We start from the raw sequence: 18,361 nt of genomic DNA on the forward strand, positions 1-18,361 counted from the left end.
ATCTGGAACTCTCTTCCTCTATATTTAAGAGCCGAACGAAACATGCAGAAGTTCAAGAGCAGTTTAAAGTGTTTTCTCTTTAAGGATGCATATAACTAATAATTAGTTATCTACCTACTTTAACAATTTCAACTGTTTCTCATTCCCACTCCACCAATTCTTAATTATTTTTTGATCTTTCTTCCCATTTCCTATTGTATTTTCCTTTTATGTATTCTTTCTATAAAAAATTGTATTTCTGCCCTTCTCCTATTGTTTTAATGGCCTGAGTTTGTCTGTTTAGTCCAGGTTTGTCCAATAATTTAGTACATGCATGTTTATAATGCAGATATGTTTGTCTTCCTGTAATTTTAAATATTTTGTACAACGCTTTGTACTGCTGGATAAGCGTTTAATCAAATATTTTGAATAAACAATAAACATAGCTTTAGTTTCCAAGTTGTTCTATTTTTCATCCTATGCTTCACTAGTTCTGTGCCGTCTCATACTGTTGGGACCAGAACCGGGGCAAAGAGCACCTGCGGGACTTGAGCTGAGGCCGACGCGGCCGGCGTTTCACGGACCGTTAGTTTATCCGCTGCTTCAGGGCCAATTTTCAGGCACGGACACAGTAATATTGCCTCTTAATGTTCTGTCATGAATTTTCTCGAGCCATATGGTAACCCTACCCAAGATCAAAAGGAGAAGTGATGGGATTTGAACCAGGCCTTCTTAGTTGCCAGCTTGGTGCTCAACCTCTAGTTTGCATTTTATGGAGTATGAGAGGGAAGTGTAAGGTTACCAAATGGCTCCAGAAAAAGGAGGACAGATTGAGACATCTGTGTTTTACTTCCATCAAAAGCAACAGGAGTAAAACCTGGATGTCTCAATCCGTCCTCCTTTTTCTGGAGCCATATGTTAACCCTAGGGAAATAGGAAAATAGTAAAGCTATCTTGGCCTAAGCAAGCCAATGTGCACTAGGACAGTTCTAGAATCTTGATTTCCCTTTTATTTCTCTTATTTATGTCATTCCTATTATTTCCTATGATACTTATTCAAGTCTCCATTGCTCCCATATGAAGGCAGCGATTCAGAGCATCCTAATGTGAGACAAATGCTTTACGATGTTCCCCGGGCCATTTGCAAGACTTATGAGTCAGCTATGAAGTGTCAAGCTCAAGTGGGAGGCTATAAAATGTTTTTTGTCTTATTCTGACATGCAATGTGTAGCTGTCTTAGCATCGCTTTATTGGAATTCTGTCCTGAGTTCTCTCAATGAAATGTTATTGCAGCAACACTCCTGAAAATTTAGGAGGTTGTTCTGGTATAGCAAAAGCAGAGAGCATAAAGTAGTGCCTGGCAGAATGTTAGTAGAAGCAGAGATGCAAGCTCTTTGCACTTAACAGTACAGGATGCTGACTTCATTTTTGGTTCCTTGTACTGTTGTCAGTGAAGCAGGTGTTCCAGCTGCGAGCACACATGTACCAGGCTCGCAGTCTCTTTGCAGCGGATAGCAGCGGTCTCTCAGATCCGTTTGCCAGGGTATTCTTCATCACTCAGAGCCAGTGTACTGAGGTAAGAACCTGAGATGAGTCTATGAAGGGTCACTGTTCAGTCCTGTCCCTAGGGATCTGAGTTTCACAGTGTCCAGCCATGAGGAGCATCTAGGAGTGCTTTCTTATAACACCCAGAACATCACAACAAAGCACAATCCTGGACTTCTCTTGCATTAGACAAGAGAACATTTACATTTATAAGTAAAGATGAATATATTGTGGTAGGAGTACCCCTCTGCCCTCTGTAATACCACTAATCCGCGATTCAAAGCAAATACTAGGCAGCCAAGAAAATGTTCATAGGCACACAGCTGGGGTCGGATTCAATAAATGACAGTCATAAAGCAGAAGAAAATCAGGGCTGAATGGTATTCTATCATGGGCATTTCAGGATTGGTGCTCTTTATAGAATTGCGCATAGCACCGGGATCCATGATCAATTTTGGACATAAGGAATTACACCAATAGAAACCAGGTATAAATCTCAGTGTGCAATTTGGGTGTGGATCTTCCAGTGGCGTACCAAGGGTGGGGGAGGGGGGGGGACAGACCACCCCGGGTGCACACCCTAGGGGGGTGCACAGCCAGCCGGTCCGGAACCTCCTGGGACTTGCAGTTCAGCACGGCTGCCGGTCCAGCCCCGTGGCCAAGAAAAAGGCTAAGAAGCCAGCGGGAGTGCAAAAGCGTCCTTTAAGGAACACCCTCCCGATCTGGCACTATCCCGCCCCCTTCGTGATGCCACCGAACAGCGTTCTCAGCCATTGGTCGACCTTGCCTGGGCGCTGAGACGTACACCTGCTTTAAAAATGCCTTGCACTAAAGGGACTGGGTGCTATATTCTTAAGAAAGGTTCTTTTTTTAATTTATTTATTTATGAATTTCAAAATAATATCAAGCATTAAACTTGTACAGAAAAGAAATCAAGCCAAATACAATCTACAACAATCCAAAAATAAGATTGTTAAACAAGTGAATTCATAATAAACATAAAAGTTACAATGGCTTAACTTTACTCAAGTCCTCAAATTGGATCCAAAACTTACACAATTAGCAAGTGAAATAGAAGTAAACTTAAACTTAAAGCATCACTGCCTTAAACTGAGCACAAAATGCATAACTTTCTAATGAGCTTAAGATTTTCCTTTATCCAACCGGGATATAGACAGGAAAGTAGTTATTTGACAAGGTTCTTTTTAATGGAATGGCCTGACCTTAAACATAAAGCTACAGTGCTACCCAGATGAACACAGGTATGAAATAGCACTATTGGTTTGGCCAGACAGATTTCTTTACATTTTACCATTTGGAATTGGGAACATATTTTTATTGTTTAACTTCTGGGTGTAATGCCAATGCTTCTAGAATAATGAAGATGATGGAAATTTTACAAGAGCTTTTGAACTTTGGTGCGTGTACAGATGTTATGTTTTCTGAAAAATGTGTTAAGGTAACACTCAGACACATAAATTGCACCTTTGAACATCTTTTATTTAAAAGGGGAACAATGATCTATAAAGAATACAGTATTATCACTGATTCGGACAAGTGAAAGCTATGGAGAGGCACAGTGCTATGGGCCACTCAGCGCAGCTCCCCGCACTAGAAACTGCTAGCGCAGTTTCATAGAAGAGGGGATATATGTGGGAATGCATCTCTGCTAGAGAGAGTTAAATATTTTGCAGGAAAAAAAGGAAACTGTTGTGTGTGAAACGTTTCCAGATATTTCACTCACTTTCCTAGTTCTGGAGTCTTGCTCAGTGTCACTGGGTCAGAGCGAGCACCTAAGAAGTTCAGATCCAGGTGTTCCAATTGGGTTTACATACATACCAGGTCCCAAAGATGAGCACAGCAAGCTATAGCTGTGAAAAAAATAACACAAATGCTATTAGGTAAATTGTTTTTATAACTGAATAGAAAGTTAAAAGTACAACTGTCCTCCCACTCTTATCACCGTTTTCTCATTTTCTCTCTTTGTTGTATATTGTCTTATGATTTGACATATTGGAATTTATGTAATGGTTGAGCAAGATAAAGTTTTCAAAATTTTCAAAAGGGCAGTGTTGCAGCATCAAATCGTTTGGTATTTCTCACTGATTTGGTGCCACTTCTAGGTGCTGAATGAGACGCTGTGCCCAACCTGGGATCAACTTCTTGTGTTTGATAACGTGGAGCTGTATGGTGAAGCTCAGGAGATGCGAGATGACCCTCCAATCATTGTCATAGAAATCTATGATCAAGATACTGTGGTAAGGAATTCTTTCCTAGGGCCACTGTAGAAGAGTCTGGTAATGCCCAGAAGATGATTTCCCAGGAGTCAGCATGCTACAAAAATCTATATGCCTGCACTATAGACAGTAGCATGTCTGTAACAGGAGTGTGTGGCACAGTGGTTAGAGCTACAGCTTCAGCACCCTGAGGTTGTGGGTTCAAACCCCCTGCTACTCCTTGTGACCTTGAGCAAGTCACTTAATCCCCCATTGCCCCAGGTACATTAGGTAGAATGTGAGCCCACCGGGACAGATAGGGAAAATGTTTGAATACCTAAATGTAAGTCATGTGGGCTATAAGTGGTATTTAAATGCTTAAAAATAAATAAAATAATTCTCAATGGTTACAATCAGAAGTAATTTTCCAGATATCCTAGCTGTGAATATTAGACTTCTTCTCAAAACATGTGTATACAAATAGACTTCCTCAGTATTCACTGTAGATCTGCTAAAACTCAGGCCTTTCTGAGAACCCCTGGTTTATAATATTTCGGAAACCATCCCTGTGTCATTCTTTAAGGAGAGAAGGAAGAATCGGAGTAAGAATAGGCTCAGCCACTGACCCTCAAGCCTTGCATTGAAGAATGGTGGTGTAGAAGGACTGAGGTTGAGATAGACACTAAAGAATGACATGGGATGGTTTCCCACAATTATTCACAGGGACGGGGACAAATTCTCTTCCTGTGTCATTATGGAGCCCTTTTACTAAAGCTATGGCAAAGTGTCTGTGTGCTTTTCTGGATATGTGGCTGTCTATGGTACTGATTTTTGTCCACATTAAAGGCCACCTTTTTAAAGCCACAGTAGCGAGTCCCAGCCCGGCATTTGCGATGCAACCTATATGAACTGAATGGTCTGCATCACCTTTGCCGCATGGGACTCGCTGCTGCGTCTTTGTAAAAGGACCCCTGATGTAAGCACAGACAAATGGATTCCCAGACAATTTGTCCAAAGCGTGCTTGTTCTACTGATCTTATGGTTCTGTTCAAAGGTGTTTTGTCAGTCATCAATGTAACAAGAACTGCATAGGAAATGATTTTGGGACACCTCCGAATTAATGCTTCATGAAAAATGCTCAATATCAAGTGTCAGTCTCCATAAAAAGAAACATGATTTAGATTGTCAGTTGCCCAATTTCTTTACAAAGAAAAGCTGTATAAGCTACTGATAAATAAGGCTGGAATTTTGCTGAATTCTAATACTAGTGAATTTGTATGCTGTGATAGCCTTCTACAGTTTGGATAATCCTACAAAAGACAACTAGAAGCCACCATGGATGAAATGGAGCAGTCAGCTGCTGTAATGAGCCCTAGAAAACCTTTTTCCTCTCATTAACTCATTTTAAAAATACAAGTGTAACTATTTTTCTCCTTCTTTTCACACTCCATCTGGATTGCTTTTGCTTGGGTTAAGCACAGCGTGTTTTGCCAGAGTTAACGATAAAATAGCTTTGTAGACATAGAAAGGTGGTTTTTTTTCCTATGAATAGCTGCTTAGATCTCTAGCTCTATAGATTAGATAAATTGGGGGATGCAACAAAGCAAAAAGAGAAAACAGAAGTATCGGGCAGCTGTTTTCTTTTTTATCATATCTTTATCAAGAAATACAGCAGAAGTCATAAGAAACTAGTAAGTTCTGCTGTGTGAACACTTCTGCTATAGCCATTGAAGTTGGACTGAGATTGCCTTAATTGGGAGTGGAACCAGGGGAAATAGAGGAGAAAGGCTCAGTAATGTTGTAATTACTTGCCATTACCAGTAGTAATTAATATTGGCAGTTTTATATTTTTAAGTAATATTTTATACTTTCTAATTTTTATATCTATTCATTTATCAAAGGTCATCTGACCTCACTCTTCTACATTATAAATTACCCAAGCTTCCCATGAGACAAATATCATTATCACCATATTTACTGTATTGAAAAATAAAAAGCATAAAAATACTGCTCAAGAGATTCACACTGTTCTAATATCTGCTGTTGCATCTCCTTTGAGCTCTAACAGTTTGTATTCTGTTACTGTTAGTAGCTTACTGCATTAATCCTTTCTCTGAAAAATCATTGTTCTGCTAGAGTGGCAGCAACTTCTGGGCTCACTGAATTCAGCCCACACTTCACATGATAATCTTTTGGGTTTTCCAGTAGTTTGAACTAGAGCAAAATTAATATATTGCATATGATATGAGAGGCCGCTGAAAAAGTTCTCAGCCCATCCAACAAAGTTGGGGCAGTCTCCATCGAGGGCTATATGCTTAGTCCAGCAATTTTCCACTTTTTTTGTTCCATATTCTTCTGACGGAATGAAAAAAATTTGTCTCTCATCAAAGAGATCTACTTCACCAAGAGCTCTCAGCCCTTCTCCAGCTCTGTGTCATAGAGAAAGTTCCACTGCAGGAGAGGGGCAGGGGGTTCTACTCAAGATATTTCCTTATCTCAAAGAAGACTGGAGGCATTCGTCCAATTTTAGACCTCCAAGCCTTTAACAAGTACCTGGTGAAGGAAAAACTCCACATGATGTCTCTGGGAAACCTATAACCTCATCTAGACAAGAACAACTGGCTTGGCTCTCTAGATCTCAAGGAAGCTTACACTCATATTTCCATTGTACCAGCTCTCATACAATGTATTCACTTTCGTATGGGATCATGATACTTCTAATGCATGTGCCTTCCCTTTGGACTGGCATTGGTGCCCAGATTATCCCAGGACAAGCAGGCAGCATATTCTTAACGTATGGGTGACGTCACCGACGGAGCCCCGGTACGGACACTTTTAATTAGAAAGTTCTAGTTGACCGCACCGCGCATGCGCGGGTGCCTTCCCGCTCGACGGAGGAGAGCGTGGTCCCCAGTTTCTTCGTTTCCGCGGAGCGAAGAAGACGCATGTGCTTTCAACGGCTGTTGAAATATCCTACTTTGTCTTCCCGCTCGCGTAATTTTCTTCCTTTTTTGCTTTTTTCCCTTCGGGTTTCTATTTCGTCTTAAAAAAAAAAAAATCTTAAATTTGTTTTTTCCTTTATTTTTCTGGCCGGCCCCGGAGGGGCCTGTTGCCAACATACAGGCCTCCGGGTTTGATTTTGCGGAGGCCGTGTTTCCATTCATGCCCCCTCAGCCGGGTTTTAAGAAGTGCCAGCGGTGTGCACGCCCGATCTCTCTCACTGACCCGCACAATTGGTGCTTACAGTGCCTGGGTCCAGAGCATCGGGCTGACACCTGCACCCGCTGTGCCACTCTTAAAAAATGTACGTTAAAAAATAGGCAGATCCAGCAGAACATCCTTTTCGGTACCGGATCTGCCATGGAGTCTGCCACACCATTGACGGCGCCGCTAAAATCGGCACCGACTACCTCGACACCGCCTGATCCTTCCTCGGGGTCGATAGCGTCAGGTAAGCCGGCTAAGAAGCCTTCCACTTCCCTTGAGCGCCCTCCTGCCACAGCGGCGACACCGGTCCTCCCGGCATCAAGCCGACCCCGTAAACGCTCTGCCCCGATCTCGGTGAGTGCCTCGTCATCGGCCTCCTCATCGCCGGGGCGTAAAGCAGCACCTATGGTACCGAAAAAGAAAAAAGCGGTACCGGTGCCTCCTCTGGACGACCGCATAGCGGCCATACTCCAAACTCAATTACAGGAGCAACTACAGCAACAACTACAACACCTGCTGCCAACAATATTGGCCCCGCTCCTTCCGGTACCGGACCGGACCGGCCCGAGCCTCGCACCATACCACCGGAGTCGACTCCATCGGTACCATTAAACACGTCTATGCCGGTGCTCTCGGCAGAACCAATTAATCCTCTCGTGCAACTACACTCTGATGCCGATCCTCTCCGACATCGGGACCGGCACCAAGCCCCCCGAGACCGAGACCGGCACCACTCTTCTTCCCCCGGTACCGTCTCCATGCGTTCTGGCAAATCTCTCTCTAAGACTCGCCACGCAGAACCATCCACACCACCGTCCCGTCCTATACACACCGACGTCAGGGACCCGGACCTCTGGGAAGAATCCCATCCCGGTACCAACGATGAGGCTTCTTCATCCGACGAGAAACAATCGATACCGGTTCCAAGCCCGAACAATCCTCGTTCACTAAATTTCTTCGAGAAATGTCAGCAGCTCTCTCTATCCCGTTAGAATCTGACTCTAAGAAGTCACAGGCTTTCTTAGATGCCCTAGACTTCGAGCAACCCCCCAAAGAATTTCTAAAGTTACCCGTCCACGACATCTTATGGGAAACTTTCTACAAGAATTGGAAGAACCCTCTCTCGGTACCGGGGGCCCCTAGAAAACTGGATAGTCTCTACAGGGTCATCCCTATCCCGGGGTTTGACAAACCCCAACTGCCCCATGAATCTCTTCTTGTCGAGTCCACCTTGAAGAAAACCCAGGGATCCAGTGTTTATGCTTCTACCCCTCCTGGCAGAGAGGGCAAAACGATGGATAAATTTGGCAAGCGCCTTTATCAAAATGCAATGCTAGCAAACAGAGCTAATAATTACACCTTTCACTTCTCCTTCTACATGAAGCATCTGGTTCAACAACTCTCTTCATTACAAAAGTATCTTCCTGAACGTAAGGTCCCTCTTCTCCAACAACACATTTCCAGCCTGCTCCAACTCCGCAAATTCATGCTGCGCTCCATTTATGATTCTTTCGAACTCACCTCTCGAGCATCTGCCATGGCGGTCGCCATGAGACATCTGGCCTGGCTGAGAGTTTCCGACCTCGACGTTAACCACCAAGACCACCTAGCTAACGCACCTTGTCTTGGTGATGAACTTTTCGGAGAGTCCCTAGACTCCACCACCCAGAAACTCTCGGCTCACGAGACCAGGTGGGATACTCTCATCAAACCGAAGAAGAAGACTCCACCTGCTCGCCCCTATAGACAGCAGTCTTCCTACCAACGCAGATTCTCAACCAGACCTCTTCACCCACCTCCGCAACAACCTCGCTGACCTCGTCAGCAACAGCAATCTCAGGCTCGCTCCCAATCTCATCAACCTGCCAAGCCTCTTCCTCAGTCAAAACCTGCTCAGCCCTTTTGACTCCTTTCTCCAGGGCATAGCCAGTCTCTCACCAGAGTTACCTCTTCCTCAAACTATCGGAGGACGCCTACAACTTTTTCTCAGCCGTTGGGAGGTCATCACATCAGACCAGTGGGTCCTCACCATCATTCGCCACGGCTACTCTTTCAACTTTCAGACTCTTCCACCAGACAATCCTCCCGTAGAGTCTGCTTCTCACTCCTCTCAAACCCTCCTCCTCCTCAAGGAGGTCCAATCCCTCCTTCTTCTCAATGCCATCGAAGAAGTCCCCCAAGACCAAAGGGGTCAGGGATTCTACTCCCGTTACTTCCTGGTACCCAAGAAGACAGGAGACCTACGTCCCATCCTCGATCTCAGGGACCTCAACAAGTGTTTGGTCAAGGAAAAGTTCAGAATGCTCTCCCTTGCCACGCTTTACCCTCTTCTCTCTCAACACGACTGGCTATGTTCCCTAGACCTCAAAGAGGCCTACACTCACATTCCAATCCATCTGACTTCACGTCGCTACCTCCGATTTCAGATTCAGCACCGCCACTATCAGTACAAAGTGCTACCCTTTGGCCTCGCATCATCACCCAGGGTGTTCACCAAGTGCCTTATTGTGGTGGCGGCCTTCCTCAGGTCTTACAACCTTCAGGTGTTCCCATACTTGGATGATTGGTTGGTGAAAGCTCCTACATCTCCACTTGTGCTACAAGCCACTCAACACACCATCTCTTTCCTCCATCTCCTGGGGTTCGAGATCAACTACCCCAAGTCGCATCTGCTTCCCACACAGCGACTTCAGTTCATTGGAGCCGTCCTCGACACCACTCTGATGAGTGCATTTCTCCCCTCAGACCGCCAACGGACCCTGCTCCATCTCTGCCATCAGGTGCTCCTTTGTTCCTCTATTCCTGCTCGGCAAATGATGATCCTCCTGGGCCACATGGCCTCGACGGTCCATGTGCTTCCTCTGGCACGCCTCCACCTCAGGACACCTCAATGGACTCTGGCCAACCAATGGTCACAGACCACGGATCCTCTTTCTCATCCCATCTCTGTGACATCGTCTCTTCAGCAATCTCTTCAATGGTGGTTGAACTCCTCAAATCTTTCCAGGGGTCTACTCTTTCATCTGCCCCCTCACTCCATGATCATCACCACGGATGCCTCCCCCTATGCGTGGGGAGCTCACCTGGGAGATCTTCGCACCCAGGGTCTCTGGACCCCTCAGGAGCGTCTACATCACATCAATTTCCTGGAACTCAGAGCCATGTTCTATGCTCTCAAGGCCTTCCAGCACCTTCTCTACCCTCAGGTTCTTCTCCTGTGCACCGACAACCAAGTCGCCATGTACTACATAAACAAACAAGGCGGCACCGGATCTCCCCTCCTCTGTCAGGAGGCCATCCGCATCTGGACCTGGGCCACGGCCCACAGTCTCTTCCTCAAGGCTGTCTATATCCAGGGCGAACAGAATTCCCTGGCCGACAATCTCAGTCGCATCCTTCAACCTCACAAGTGGACTCTGGATCCTCCCACACTCCGCTCCATCTTTGCTCAGTGGGGCACTCCTCAGGTGGACCTCTTTGCAGCTCCTCACAACCATCAGCTGCCCCAGTTCTGCTCCAGACTCTACTCTCCTCATCGTCTGACCCCGGATGCATTCCTGCTCGACTGGTCGGATCGGTTCCTCTATGCCTTTCCTCCACTGCCTCTGATGTTGCGGACGCTATTCAAACTTCGCAGGGACAGATCCACCATGATTCTCATCGCCCCTCGGTGGCCTCGCCAACACTGGTTCTCCCTCCTGCTCCAGCTCAGCTCCAGGGAGCCCATTCCTCTTCCTGTGTTTCCTACTCTACTTACGCAGCAGCATCAGTCTCTACTACATCCCAACCTCTCCTCGCTCCACCTGACAGCTTGGTTTCTCTCTGGCTGACCTCTCCAGAGAATCTGTCTCAGCCTGTCCGTCGCATTTTGGACGCCTCCAGGAAACCGGCCACCCTCCAATGTTACCATCAGAAGTAGACCAGGTTCTCCTCTTGGTGTCTCCTTGGTCACCACGATCCCACCTCCTTGGCGGTGGAAACTGTACTGGACTATTTGCTCTTTCTTTCCGACGCTGGCCTCAAGTCTACCTCAATCAGAGTCCACCTCAGTGCCATCACTGTGTTCCATGAGCCTATCCTCGGAAAACCTCTCACGGCTCATCCCCTGGTTTCCCGATTCATGAGAGGCCTTTTCAACGTCAAACCGCCTCTGAAGCCTCCTCCAATCGTCTGGGACCTGAATGTGGTTTTATCAGCCCTCATGAAACCCCCGTTTGAGCCTCTTGCCACAACTCCACTCAAATTTCTTACATGGAAGGTGCTTTTCCTCATTGCCATCACCTCTGCCAGGAGGGTTAGTGAACTGCATGCACTGGTTGCCGACCCACCTTTCACTGTTTTTCACCATGACAAGGTGGTTCTGCGCACCCATCCTAAGTTCCTTCCCAAGGTGGTCTCGGATTTTCACCTCAACCAGTCCATTGTTTTGCCTGTCTTTTTTCCCAAACCCCACTCTCATCCTGGGGAACAGGCGCTGCATACACTGGACTGTAAGCGTGCCCTTGCTTACTATCTTGATCGCACCAGGGCTCACCGCTCATCCCCTCAGCTCTTTCTATCTTTCGACCCTAACCGTTTAGGGTTTCCAACGCTAACGCTTTCCAACTGGCTTGCTGCCTGCATTTTGCCTTCTGTTATGCTCGGGCCGGTCTCTCACTGGAAGGTACTGTCACGGCCCACAGGGTCAGAGCTATGGCTGCTTCTGTGGCTTTCCTCCGTTCCACGCCCATCGAGGAAATCTGCAAGGCTGCCACTTGGTCCTCAGTACACACGCTCACTACTCACTACTGTCTGGATGCCTTCTCCAGACGGGATGGACTCTTCGGCCGATCTGTGTTACAAAATTTATTTTCCTAATGGCCAACCATCCCTCCTCCCCCTATGTTAGCTTGGAGGTCACCCATACGTTAAGAATATGCTGCCTGCTTGTCCTGGGATAAAGCACAGTTACTTACCGTAACAGGTGTTATCCAGGGACAGCAGGCAGATATTCTTAGGACCCGCCCTCCTCCCCGGGTTGGTTTCTTAGCTGGCTTATCTTAACTGGGGACCACGCTCTCCTCCGTCGAGCAGGAAGGCACCCGCGCATGCGCGGTGCGGTCAACTAGAACTTTCTAGTTAAAAGTGTCCGTACCGGGGCTCCGTCGGTGACGTCACCCATACGTTAAGAATATCTGCCTGCTGTCCCTGGATAACACCTGTTACGGTAAGTAACTGTGCTGTATTCACCAAGTGCTTGGAGCAATCCTTTGCTCTTACAATTGCCATGTGTTCCCTTGGGCGACTGCTTAATCAAAGCCTCTATACCTCAAAAGGCTCAATGTGCTTTGAATGCAACAATTCAACTCCTCAACCTCCTCGGATTTGCAATCAATTATCAAAAATCCCATAGGATTGGTGAGTCTCTGCTGGGGAAGGAGGCACGAGTTTGAGCCTTGTCCAGAAGAGCTCCAATTAATTCTAAAGATTGAGAGGGTTTCAGAAGGGATTTTTGATCATTTATTGTAGATGGATGCCTCTATACCACTCAGAAGGGAATCACCAACCACCGCTATCTTATGGCTCCTAGTGATCATGGATCCAGAAACTTTGGGGATATCGAGCTTTGGTCCTTCCTTTCCTTGGGATGCTCTCATCTCCTCCATTTCCAGGGCTGCTTACCAGTTCTTCAGTTCAAGGGCAGGTGAAGTCACAATATCATTCCTACAGGGTCCCTTAATCTGAGTCCAGCTGCCCTCCCTCAGCATGGCCTTTTTTCCCCCACTGCTGGAAATCTTTGATGCCTCATGAAGCATTTCATTGATGTACCTCTCATTCTCATGGATGCTTCTCAGTTTTGCCACCTCCTCTCTCAGGTTCTTTACTTCCTTCATGATGGATTCAAGTTGAAGACAGCTTGCACATAGAACCATTCCCTCTGCATGGATAGCATTTTCTGATAAGATGTTTCCCAGCCATACTTGGTTGCAGAAGTACTCGACCTGATGAAAAAGAAAAAAAGCAGAAAAAGTCCTACCAAAGCAATGCCCTAAACCTATTTGGCTTAAGAGCCTATAAATCAAAAGATCAACCTTGGTATGGGTGGGAGCTGAGGAAGATGGGAGAGAATTAAACACTAAACAAAGACTTTCCTCAACTGCTACCTGTGCCCTTAATCAGCTGAGGACTGGGTTACTTTTTTGTTAGCTGTGCTTCTAAAGTGAAAGTGATGTCAGCTATACCTCCTGGATGAATCACCCTGCACTCATCCTGCCTTGATTCTGCCTTTTTTTCCCCTTTAATCGGGCACTATTGTTTAACTGAAAGACGACTAAACAAAAGAGAAGTTTCCAACTGCCTAACTGAAAAGACCTTTGCAAAAAATGTGTTCTGTAGGGCTACTTTTTCTAGCGTTACTTTAAACTAATATTAAACACTAAATAGAGACTTTCCTCAGCTGCTATCTTTGCCCTAATCTAATATTACCTTATACTCTGAAATGCAACCTAAAAAAACTAATCTAAACTAAAACACTTTTTATATAAAATCCTAGCCTTTTTCTGTTTTAAGTTATGGACATGAGGTTGTAGGTTGATATTATGTTATATTATATTATTATGTGGTTGTATTGTTTTAATTATGAATGTGTTGTTGCAACCAGCATAGATTCCGAATATGTGGGATATAAATATTTAAATAAATAAAATTAATAAATAAAGGCTACACTATTGCCTAAACTGACTTTGCTGAAAAAGCAGAGTACTGAACTAAAAAAGTAAAAGAGGACAATGAAATAACCTACTGAAACCCAAGTTCACCTTTTCCCAAGTTTGAATAGGAGCAGGTAAGATATTCCAATGGAGTTAAAAGCAGTCTCGAAAAAGTGGCATTTTAGCCTGGATTTGAACACTGCCAGAGACGGAGCATGATGAACTGACTCAGTAGTCTATTCTAGGCATATGGTACAGCAAAACAGAAAGGATGGAGTCAGAGTTGACAGTAGAGGAGAAGGGTACAGTTAAGAGAGACTTACCCAATGAATGGCATTCCTAGGGAGGAATATAGGGAGAGATAAGAGAGGAGAGATACTGAGGAGCTGCAGAGTGAACACACTGTAAGTCAATAAGAGGAGTTTGATCTGTTTTCGGACGTGGATAGGGAACCAATGGAATGACTTGAGGAGGAGTCGCGAGGGCAGGATGTCAATAGATCAGCCAAGGGTGTATTGTTCAAAAAAATCACTTTATTGATGATTATGCCACATGGGTTCAGTAGACTCGACACTGGCAGTGTTATGGCGTCTGTGCCTTTTTCAAGAATCTGACACGAAAGTGGTACCAGTGATCTTGAGTTTTGCTCCTGACACTAGTCTTCATTTTTGCTCTCAACTGACATCTCTACAGCACGTCTACCCGAGTGCATGCATGCACTGTGCCACATTCAAGTCAGACTCTTGAAAAAGGCACAGATGCCGAAACACTGCCAGTGTTAAGTCTATTGAGCCCATGAGGCATATTCATCAATAAAGTGATTTTTATGAACAATACACACTTGGCTGATTTATTGACATCCTGCCCGCATGACTCCCCCGTTGTGTGCTTTTGTCTCTTTGTTGAGGCCTGTACTTGGCTTCCAATTCAGTGTCTTGAGGAGAAGGATAACATGAGCATAGGAGGAGCGAGATATCTAGAGCAGAGGAAAGAATAGTATTATAGGAAGAGGCAGCCTCATTGACAGACTTGCATAACATAGTGTTTAAGAGGAGGGATGATGATGGAACAGAATGCAAGGGTCAATAGCCTGAAAATTCCTTTATGTATGTAAGGTAAGCAGGTCTTTACAGAACAGCTCTTAGGTGACATGCTAGAACATACAGTATGTGCGATATATGTATATGAGGTGTGATCAAAATATGTAGATAGTACTAAACATTTCTGTGCATAATGTGCATATGTAAGCATCTAGATTATAGAATTGCTCTCCCTATAGGAGGAAAACCTTTAACACATAGGCCCAAGAGTCTTGCTAAGTCTCATCTCCCCAAAAATGAGTATAAAGCTGCAATGCGCTAGCAGAAAAGTGACCACAACTGAGTCTTTGACATAAACTAATTTTTAATGTCATCATTTATAGGGGAGGTCTCACAAAGTTTATTTTCTGTTTTATAAACAATAGGTCTATAGCATCTAATATGAATCTCTGGTTACTTTTGCTATTGTTGTGTTCTAAGAAATTTTATTTTCCTCTATTTTAGATTAAGCTGATGTACCACTAGCCTTTGGTGACAATTAGCTGTCTTTGGGACCCCTTTACTAAGCTGCTTTAGGCACTAAAACATGCATAACTCAACAAAAATGGTCTAACAAGGGATGCACTAAAACGTCCATACATAAGATGAAAACATTGAGTAGTTGTGTAAAATCTGCTTCTGAAAAGTACTTCCAAATTCTTTGTAGTTAGCATAGCTAGTAGAAAGAGGTAGATACAACCTGGGAGACATGGTATGTTAGAGATAGACCAGAGTCAAGTATTATTCCCAAACTGCGTACCTGATCTTTGGCTACTAGATGTAATAGATCCCCAGGAGAGAAAGGGGTGAGTGTAGATACAACTTTCCCTATGTATCCAGAGGTGTTTAATTGTAGTTTATTTAATGTCATCCTGTTTTCGATTTATGATAGACAGTGTTGAAGTTTTTGTGATTTGGGTGTCTCGGTTTAAACCAAGTGAACAATATAAGTAAATATTGCCTGCTAAGGAGTGGATTCAAATCTGGTATTTTAGAGTGATGTCTATTACTTGTCTGATTATATATAGGTTGAAGAGTAAGGGTGACAGTAAGGCCCCCTGAGGCATACCATTTTTGATTGGTTTGGGCTCAGACACGGTTGTACCTAGCAATACAGATCTTTGGTCCAGAAAGGAAGAAAACTAGCGCATTGCTACATCGCTACATCGCAGATCCTAATGTTTGCAAGCCAAGATAAGAAAAGAGAGTGGTCAAGGTTGTCAAAGGCAGCACTTAAATCCAGAAGGACCAATAGGATAGGGTTACCAGATTTTACTTTAGTAAAATCTGGATCCCTAGACCTGCCCCCCACTCTAAAGATTTTCTTCCCAATGATGCAAAGTTTTAAAAATTCTCCTCTGTTCCTTTCAGGGAAAAGCAGATTTTATGGGCCGAACCTTTGCCAAACCTGTGGTGAAAATGTCAGATGAGAGGTACAGCCCACCACGCTTCCCACCTCAGCTGGAGTATTATCAGATATACCGTGGAAACTCCACTGCTGGGGATCTCCTCGCAGCCTTTGAACTCCTCCAGGTAATGGCAGTGATAGCAGAAAAAAAAACCCTTGTATGTATCTGATTTAGCTCAAAGAACTGATCTCATAATATTTAACCTGCATCCCATGCACTCATAAGAACATAAGAATTGGCATACTGGGACAGACCAAAGGTCCATCAAGCCCAGTATCCTATTTCCAGCAGTGACCAACCCAGGTCCCAAGTACCTAGCAAGAACCCAAGTAGTAATGCGGATATCTTAGGAATAATCTGTGGATTTTCCCAAGCCAGCTCAATAATAGCCTATAAATTTCTCTTTTAGGAAATTATTGAAACGTTTTTAAACACTGCTAAGCTAACTGATTTTATCAAATTCTCTGGCAAAAAATTCCAGAACCTGATTTTATATATCACACCAAATAAATTGGCACCAACTAGTGCAGCGCTAAATGCAGTTATATAAAAGTTGTGCTCAACTTGTACAATTACGCTCAGTGCTAGTTATGCATCATAACACTTAGGCAAGTCCTTTTAGGCCATGGAAAACCTGGTCTAAATACCTGCATCTAAGTTCTGCGCACATTGGTGCATAAGCTAAAAACACCCATGATCTGCCCCTAACCATGCCCCTTTCCAGATTTGCATACTCAATCTGACACATAACATTTGGGCAGTGCACCTACCATGTTGTGTGTGTAACTTTCAATTAATTCCAATTAGCATCAATTAGAAGGTATTAATTGCTAATTATTGGTTAGCTTAGTGGGGTTTAAAAAAGGCTTGGATAATTTCCTAAAAGAGAAGTCCATAGGCCATTATTGAGATGACTTGGGGAAATCCACTGCTTATTCCTTGGATAAGCAGCGTAAAATCTGTTTTACTACTTGGGATCTAGTAGCTAAGTACTTGGGACCTGGGTTGGCCACTGTTGGAAACAGAATATTGGGCTTGATGGACCTTCAGTCTGTCCCAGTGGGTGCGCGCAGGACAACAGCGTGCCGACAAAACCGCCAAGACAAATCAGCGCAAAGATAACAGCGCGCAAGGATAACAGCGCGCAAGACAATTGAGCGCAACGATAACAGCGCGCAAAACAATTGAGCGCAAGGATAACTCAGCGCAATGACAATTCAGCGCACCTCAAAATGGCGCGTGGTGAAGGGCACGCGCACGTTCAGCACGTCAACACGTGATCACGTCACCACGTTATCAGTATGGTTCCCTTGCCTCTTTGTGCTTTGAATATAAGTCACGTGAATGCATTTTCGTTACTATGGTTACGTTTCCTCTTTATATATGTGCTCAGAACAGCCCGCCTTCCTTTCGCTGCCTGACCATGTCTGTTATAGGTAAAGCTCTGGTTTTGCTAGAACTTGCTCTATAACAGATGTTTGTCTTGCGCGGATTTTACTCGCCTCTGGTGAGTGCAACACTACTTCCAGGTTTCAGATTTCTTCATTTGCAGGTATGTTTATATTTTCGTTTCACGCGCACGTGGACAGTATATTTTTATGTCATTACTTTTGAAAGCTATATAAGATGTGCGCTACACAATCGCATGAAAACCGAGGGTATAATAATAAAACTCTGAGTGCGCTTGTTCAGATTAAAGTTTTGTTGTTTATCATGGAACACTTAGCGCACATGCGCGGATCAAAGTTTCGTCATTCTTGCACCCGTCTTGCGCTCAGTTGTCCCGCATAGTAAAAGCTTGAGAAGGGTGATTTATGATATTAATATTATGTATCATGTGATGTCTGATATTAATTGTATGTATAATTGAATGCAGTTATAGAATTGAAAAGTAATAAAAATGTAAAGAAACATTTTTGCATGAGGTAACAACTCTTAAGCATACAGAATACTTCTCTTTCTGTGAATTTAGGCTTTCGCCCTCATCAGCAGCCTATACTTTGACCATGTAATTGTCTTTTCAATTTCAAACTCCTTATAATGCTCTTTCTCATTCAATGTTATTATTCACTGTTCACGTCATGTTTAATTGTGTTCATTAATACTTACATTGCATTTAACTTTGCCCTGGGGGACCTATTTTGTCTATTCTATATGTTCACTGTATTATGCTTTGTTAAATAACACAATTAACCAGAAGTAAATACATAATAATACAACTACTGAGTCCAGAATTT

General features: G+C 44.2%; 1 protein-coding gene across 2 annotated transcripts in view; it reads left to right on the forward strand.

Moving 5' to 3' along the window:
* The window catches only part of OTOF (otoferlin), a 432,592-nt gene that overhangs the window by 308,935 nt on the left and 105,296 nt on the right, over positions 1-18,361 (forward strand). For both annotated transcript variants that reach the window (XM_033938296.1, XM_033938297.1), the window contains 3 exons: positions 1,431-1,555; positions 3,648-3,782; positions 16,087-16,248. In XM_033938296.1, coding sequence (XP_033794187.1) covers positions 1,431-1,555; positions 3,648-3,782; positions 16,087-16,248 — 422 coding nt within the window. The remainder of the gene's footprint in view (positions 1-1,430; positions 1,556-3,647; positions 3,783-16,086; positions 16,249-18,361) is intronic.

Source organism: Geotrypetes seraphini, chromosome 3 (assembly GCF_902459505.1).
Source record: "Geotrypetes seraphini chromosome 3, aGeoSer1.1, whole genome shotgun sequence".
In the NCBI taxonomy this organism is placed as follows: Eukaryota; Metazoa; Chordata; class Amphibia; order Gymnophiona; family Dermophiidae; genus Geotrypetes; species Geotrypetes seraphini.